Here is an 8222-nt window from a genome sequence, read left to right as displayed (position 1 = left end):
TAAGTCTGTTATTGGTATATAGGAATGCTTATGGTTTTTGCACATTGATTTTGTATCCTGAGACTTTGCTGAAGTTGCTTATCAGTTTCAGGAGATTTTGGGCTGAGATGATGGGGTCTTGTAAATATACAATCATGTCGTTTGCAAATAGAGACAATTTGACTTCCTCCTTTCCTATTTGAATACCCTTTATTTCTTTTTCTTGCCTGATTGCTCTGGCTTACTATAATGTTTTTTATATTAACTCATCAAGTATTGAATGATTAAAGAGAAAATAAATTTTGAAGAGGCAAGGGAATGAAATAACTGCTAAGTTCCAAAAAGTCTTGCTGTGTTGCCTGAGCTCTAGAGAGAGGGCATTTTGGAAACAAGACAACCTTTGTGGAAACAAGACAAGCAAATGCCCAAAGAATTTTCATTTAAGCTGGTAGCTTACACATTCTCTCTCCTCCAAGCTCATACGTTTCCTTCAAAATACAACTTAGGTGTGACTCCTAGAATTCTTTCCTGACCTCACAGTTCTGGGTATCCTCTTTTTACTGCTGTTTATGTATTGATGAGCCCTCCCGATCTTTTGAATCTGGTAGTTTACAGGTCATTGGTCATATGACTGACATTTGGCTGGATGAGTAAATTAAATTCAACCAATGTTTAATAAACTGAATGATTGCAGGGAGAGCTTAACACTTGACAAAGTTGGTACTTAAATGTGTTGCTTGTTTACATGCTGGACACCTCAGCTAGACTGAAAGCTTTTGAGAGTGCATATTCTATGCTACTTATTTTTGTATCCCTGTTCTTTAGTAGATAATAATTTTTCTTATTATTTGTTTGCTTAATAAATTAATGCAGTTAAAATAACATTGACATATGATTAGGAAAATTATATGCACACAAGTCTTAATTTTGAATGTGTTGTATGTTATAGTCAATCTGTAAAGTAGTTAGGAATTCAGTTCTATGATTGTTGGATGACCTCTAAAAAGAGGCATGGAAACCAGATGCTGGCTGAAAAATTAAATTCAACAAGTATTTATTGGTTTGTGAATATACAGAAAAACAAATTTTAAAATTCCCCCTGAAAATTAAAAACCTTCAGGGGAATTTTCAGTAACGAAGAGTCAGAATGTGGTAAATGCTATAACAAAAATATTATCAAAGAACTGAGGGTAGTGTATACTACCTCAGTGAGGGAGCTTTAGGGAGATTTAGGAAGACTTCCCTGGGGGGGTGGAATTTGACTTGAACCTTGAAGATAAGGTGTAGAATTTGATTTCTAGAGAAGAGAATCTGTGATCACAGGAGAAGGGTCAACGCTGTTACTTTGGCTGCAACAATATTTCTTTTCAGTTGTCACAGCTTGGGAACTAAAGAAGAGAGTGTGTTCTTTGGCCTGGAGTCACTCATCTGTGTATAGCTTGTGTAGTCCCAAGTCAGATAAATGTAAATAATGGTCACTTAAAGTTAGTATATTACAAGTTTTCATTCCAAGTGTCAGTTAATAAGTTTTATAGGTTTAACAACTGATTAATTTGTTAATAAACATTATTTGAGTGCCTAATTTTTATAAGACACTTTTAGAAACTATCAATACAGTGATGAATAGGGCGAAGGGTCTGTCCTTAAGCGGTTTAGAGTCTAGTAATTCTATTTGTAATTGATCAGAATAGTAAAGCAACATTTCTCTGGTTGACTTGACTCCCATTATCCCTTTGACTGCCAATACTAACCCTTTCTTTCTAAAACCCGTCGGGTGGGGAGAGACATGCCTGGCCCTCCTCCACATCTCTGTTTCCTGAAAAATTAGTGTTGTAAGTGCATGTGGAAAGTGGGGTCATCTTCAGCTTCCTCCTCTTCCTAGGGACAGTCACTCTGTCATTTTCTTATGCCCACTTGCCCTCCCCAAACAGAAATTAGACATGGGGATTGGGAAAACATGAGAATTGGTACTGGGGAGAAAGGGCCTCCTATCCACTGGAATTAGGAAGAACATGGAGTTCTTTCCTCTCTCCAAACTTTTCATTTCTTCTCAAAAGAAAAAAAAAAGTCTATTCTTTCTCCTACTCTTCCATCAGTTAATCCTTGTTGATGTTGGCAACTTTGGGAATAAATGGCAGTTTTCAAGGACATGGATCTCACCCCATGATACTCTGGATATTAACAAATTAATTTTTATGCATAATATTATATGAAGTTGTTCTGTTTTAAATTCAATTAATATAGATTTTTAAAAATTGTATTTCGTGATTCGTGGCATATTATTGGAGGGATTACCACCCAGTTTTACCTATTAGAGAATCAATTTATAGCCATGGCCTTGGACCTTACAATTAAGTTTCTGAGCTGCCAGTCACATAAGGTGGAGGGATACCCTGCTGGAAGTAGTGAGGATGCAAAAAGTGAGTATTTTATGCCTGGTTCTGTTGAACAGAGAATCTGAGCTGTAAATATTTCTCCTCAAAGGAGTGGGTGATTGAGAGTTAACTAGAGCTATTTCCTGCTTGAGGTAGAGTCACAATATATGTACTATTTATATTTGTGTCTTGAGCAACAAAACAAAAGCAGGAGGTTGGCATGCAGAGGAACTGGAAGAAAGGCAATAGATCTAAAGCTGATCTTTGTTTTAAATAGGCTGAATATTCTACACTCATGACTCATTCTTTGTGAAAGAATATGCTGTTTGGCCTTTTCAGGGGAACTACAGTGCATCCTATGATTTAGCATCTCAATGAGGGCTTATTCATTAGTTGAACAAAGGCTTTTTTTAAGAAATGAGGATTATATTGTTAGTAATTTTAGAGGGAAAATGTCATTGTCCATTTTTACAGTTAATGTGGTGACCAAGGAAAACAGCCTCTTTTAGAAGTTCTGAAAGTATATGGGAAAAATTGTATGCTTGACTCTTTTTCTATTGGGAGAGTTTTGTGCTAACAGAAATTGAAGCTTATATAAGCACTGTTTTGTTGCTTTGGAAAAATTTTTTTTACCCTAAGTTTCAGGCTTTCAAAAGGAATTTATATTTTTAATTTATGATACATAAAATTCAATTTACGAAGTAATAAAACACTAATTCTTTTAAAATTCCAATGTTTTAAGTAACAGTGTACTAAACAAACATGTTTTTTTTTGTTCCCCTATATATTAATAACCAATGGTAAGTGAGTTTTAGTGTTTTGAGTTTTTAAAAAGATTTTAAAGGTCACAGAACAATTGTAGTCCCCCCCGCCATCCCCATTGATTATTAAGATCATCTTGCATAGTTTCAGCTTGTATGGTCAGTTTTATGACGGCACATACTGCTGTGGCAAAGCAAGGACTGCCTGGTGTTAACTAGGTGAACAAAATTGAGAATAGACTCTGGAAATTCAGTTGCTATTTGTCATTGAGGAACGGCTTGAGGTTACAGATCATGACTTTTGAATGAGACTGGTCATAGTTACTAGATTTTCTTTAGCCCCATTCAGCTTCAGGAGGAGCTTCTCATTTCCATAGGTACACTTCTGAAGTAAGTAAGACACCACTGCATTCACCATCAGTTCCCTTCAAAGGCATTGGTGTGAAGGACAAGGGAGTTGATGGTGAATGCAGTGGTGTAACTATAATAATATTGACTATGGGATTTAAACTGAATAAGGAAGAGAAGGAATATCTGGTGATAGGCAATAAAGTGGTAGCATTGGTGGACTGAAGGATTTTACTGATGTTAGAGGGTTGTTGGTCCCTAAAGGGTATGTGCTGAAAAGGTAAGTGGTGGAAAGAAAGTAGAATACTAGAAGCTGAGATTATAAAGTGCTTTCAGTTATCACTAATGACAAGTTCAGAAGTATAACTATGGAAATGAGAAGCTGAGGTAGGAAAAGATCATTGGAGAAAAGAGCTGAGTATATTGGAAGGATCATCATCATAATGATGAGGTGGTGTCAGAATGACTGACAGTAAGTCAGGATCTAAAAATAAGGAAATAAGGGCAGTAGTGACTTGAATGACAGCAATAAATTGGGGTAGTCAGTGATATAGTCTCATGACAGTAAAAACTGAGCTACCTGCAGAATAGTTTTAGTGGTTCTAAGGGAGAAAGTGGTAGATAGTTGTGTTTTGTAAAGTGAGAGGTATCTTCCCGAGAATTGCAAGAGTTCTGGGGTTCTCCTTAATTTTTGCTTGAGTCCTCCTGATGGAAGTCAGGAATGCTGCAGAAGGATTCTCTTTACCCCTGTCAGATAATGGACCAGAAACATACTCTCTTGATGACAGCCAAATTCATTGTATTGTTGATAGGGCTAGAATAATGAGTGGTTATTAATTGTCCTGTTTTAGAATTCACAAATCATCCATATGACAAAAAGCTAAAGACCAGTGATTTTTATTGAGGGGGATCTTAGGAACCTGCTAGGTTTTAACATTAAAATAACTAGCGTAGGCCAGGTGAGGTGGTGCATGCTTGTAATCCCAGCACTTTGGGAGGCCAAGGTAGGCAGATCATAAGGTCAGGAGATCGAAACCATCCTGCCAGCATGGTGGAACCCAGTCTCTACTAAAAATATAAAAATTATCCGGGGGTGGTGGGCGCATGTCTAGTCTATAATCCCAGCTACTTGGGAGGCTGAGGCAGAAGAACTGCTTGAACCCAGGAGGCGGAGGTTGCAGTGAGCTGAGATCGTGCCACTTCAGTCTAGCCTGGTAACAGAGTGAGACTCCATCTCAAAAAAAAAAAAAGACTAGCATAGTTCATTTTCCAAAGATACTCAGTAAGCATTTATGGTTTTCATTAAGACAGTTAAATTTTCATTTATAAGATAATTCTCATAATTGGTTAAACCTAAATATATGACAGTAACGATATTTGTTCTTTGTATTTTAGACTATCCCCATAAATATGGTCCTCAGGGGGGCTGTGCAGATCATTCAGTATTTGAAAGGATGAGGAAATACCAGATGACTGGTGTAGAGGAAGTAACACAGGTAAGGATTTTAACACTAGCTTGCATTTAGGAAATGGAAATGAACTTGCGCATGTATATCTACATTTAAAAATGTATGTTCTAGAATTTCTGAAAGATTTATACTGCTATGAGGAGTGTTTTTTTTATGCTCAAAGAGGCCAGGTAACTTGCCAATAATAAAGAGGTTGCACTGAGGTTTGAATACAAATATATGTGACCCCAAAAAAAAAAACACTAAAATATACTGTCTTTTACATGTTTTGTTATAACAGAAAACAAATGTTTTATATAAGTGTAAATATTTGTATTAGTATTAAAGTGACCACTTGCCCTGGTTTGCCAAGGTATTCTTCATTTTTAACAATGAAAGTTGTGTGTCCATAGATAATCTGGTTGGTCATATTAATAAAAGTCTCAGGGCTTTTCATATTTTACTTCTTCTTTTTATTTTCCTCCTTTTTCTTTAGTCATAGGTGACAAAGTATAGTTATTCAAATCATAAGTTCAAAATGAGAAAACATTTATGATAAAACATTTATCATATATTTTGGACATCCTTTTTAAAAATAGTATGGTAGAGTAATATTTCTTGAGCCATGAATATTTATATTCGCATCTATTTCTTGATCAGTAAAATGGCATAAACAATTTTGTTTCAGGTGGGTGTTTCTAGTATTAAGTGAGATTTTATTCTTTACCTGTATTGAACACATACATATTGATCTTCTGCCATGTGTCAGAGACTGTAGAAAGTTCTGGGAGTACGTGGAGATTAAGATGAAGGCTTATTCTCAAAAGTTTATGGTTTAATTGGAGATACAGAGAAACAATTTAGGGTAGTAGGAGAGAGAAGAGGATTAAGAATAGGATGATATTCTACACACAAGAGGAATAGCTAACCTAGCCTTGGAAGTATTTGAAGGCAGTAATCAGAAACCTCAAGAATAAGTAGGAGTTAGGTTAGCCATGAGGATATGAAAACACTATTCCAAGCAGGATAAACAGTACATATAAAGGCCAGGGAGACAGAAAGATCAGTAAAGAATTTTTAACCTGGGGGGTAGAGTTTAAGACTAGAGTTTAGGAGACTAATGAGAAGTTGTAGTTAATCAGTTGAGAAGTGATAGTGGCTTGCACTAATGTATTGCCAATGTGGATATAGGGGTTGAGATTACAGACCATTAGATATGATAGAATTTAGCAGGGTGGCTTGATAAAATATTAATATACAAAAGTAGGTTGCATTTGTTTATACTGTGAGTAGACTACCAGAAATATAATGAAAGAGTGGACATTATTAATAATAATATCAGAGAATATTATGTATTACAGAATAAATGTAACAAAGAGTTATAAGACCTATATAAGGAAAAATCAAAATTTTATTAAAATATTAAGGAAGATTGATTTTAAATAAATGGAGAGATATACCATATTAATGGGAAATAATATTTAATATTATGAAAATGTCAGTTCTCCCTGTATTGATTTGTAGGTTCAATACAAGTTCAATACAAATTACAACAGGTTTATTTACAACACTAATCAATGGGTCTAAAATGTTATATGGAAAAGTAAGGACTAAGAAGAATTAGGGCCCATTTAAAGGTGGTGAACAGGAAAGAGGGTTTTACCCTAGGAAGTATTAAGACTTACTATAATAATTGAGATTATGATAGCACAAGGATGGACACATTGACTAGTGGAATAAAAATGAGTGCTTAGAAAAAGACCCATGCATGAATGAAACTTTTTTGTGTGGTAGAGATGCAATCTCAAATTAGTAAGGAAAAGTCGGGACTATTAAATAAATGGATTCAGAAAAAATGTTTATCTACTTGAAAAAAGATGAAGTTGGATTACCACCTTACACCTTATTTACAATAAGAAAGTCCAGATAGATTGAAGTATTAAATGTCTAAAATGAAAACTTTGAAACTTGAAGATTTCTCCTTCAAGCTGTGATAGAGTAACTCATATCTAACATCAATAAAGTAAGGAAAAGTCGGGACCATTCAATAAATGGATCCAGAAAATATGTTTATCTATTTGAAAAAAGATGAAGTTGGAACACCATATTTACAACAAAAAAGTCCAGATAGATTGAAGTATTAAATGTCTAAAGTGAAAACTTTGAAAACTTGAAGATTTCCGTTTAAAGCTGTGATAGAGTAACTCATATCTAACTAGGCTTTCTACAATAAACAACTGGAAAACTGAAAAAAAAAGTGAAACAGTTATTTTCACGTTTTCAGCAGTGTTGCCAAGTTGAAGAGTTAGAAGTCAGAGTTCAGGAAGACCGAGGTGTCTGGACTTAATGGGCACAATACCTGAGAGGAGAGAACTCTGTTGAGAAAAAGCTCTGGGTATCTCCACAGGTGTTGCCTTCCTTGAGACTTAGCTGAATACTAAGCTGTGCCTGCACAGGATGAAATTCTATGAGAAAACTATGAGACAAAGAAAAACTACTGGGACTGTATGAAGTGAACAACTATCAAAATACTGGGACCAGCTGGTGGTTCATGCGTGTAGTCCTAGGATTTTAGAAGGCTGAGGCAGGAGAACCACTTGAGGCCAGGAGTACGAGACCAGCCTGGGCATCCTAGCCAGATCTCATCTCCATAAATTTTTTTTTCTTTTAATTAGCTGTGGTGGTGAGCACCTGTAGTCTCAGCTACTCTGGAGGCTGAGACAGGAGGACTGCCAGAGGTAAGGAGGTTGAAGCTGCCGCGATCCATGATTGTGTCATGGCACCCTAGCCTGGGCAGCAGAGCGAGACTCTTTCTCTAAAAAAATTACACATAGTAGAGATCCCAAGCCATGGTAGCAGGCCTAACCTAGCCCTAGGGTAGAAGCTACTCGAGACCTGCCCTTCCAAAGCAGAAAAACAAGCCTCAAAAATGTGAAACTGCTTTTCAAATAAATTAGCTGCCTGTAAGAGAAAAGCTGAATAATATTTGTTAAAGGAGGACGCTAGGTTCAGCAGTATAACATTCACAGTGTTAAACATTCAAAGAACATTACTAGATGACAGGAAACTGAAAAATGTGATTCATAATAAGGAGAAAAGCCACCTAAATAGAAAAACACCCAGTAATTATAGGCGTTAACAGGCAAGGACTTTAAAACAACTATTGGCTGGGCGCGGTGGCTCAAGCCTGTAATCCCAGCACTGTGGGAGGCCGAGGCAGGTGGATCACGAGGTCAAGAGATCGAGACCATCCTGGTCAACATGGTGAAACCCCGTCTCTACTAAAAATACAAAACATTAGCTGGGCATGG

At 36.3% G+C, this 8222-nt stretch overlaps 1 protein-coding gene across 1 annotated transcript in view; it reads left to right on the top strand.

Annotated features, from left to right (window-relative positions):
- The window catches only part of ADAM10 (ADAM metallopeptidase domain 10), a 172728-nt gene that overhangs the window by 100176 nt on the left and 64330 nt on the right, over positions 1–8222 (top strand). Inside the window, exon 5 of the mRNA XM_017531893.2 lies at positions 4859–4959. Coding sequence (XP_017387382.1) covers positions 4859–4959 — 101 coding nt within the window. The remainder of the gene's footprint in view (positions 1–4858; positions 4960–8222) is intronic.

The sequence above is a fragment of the Cebus imitator genome, unplaced genomic scaffold (genome assembly GCF_001604975.1).
Source record: "Cebus imitator isolate Cc_AM_T3 unplaced genomic scaffold, Cebus_imitator-1.0 Scaffold74, whole genome shotgun sequence".
NCBI classification, from domain to species: Eukaryota; Metazoa; Chordata; class Mammalia; order Primates; family Cebidae; genus Cebus; species Cebus imitator.
The sequence above is the reverse complement of the archived record's forward strand: the minus strand, read 5'-3'. Positions and strand labels throughout refer to the sequence as shown.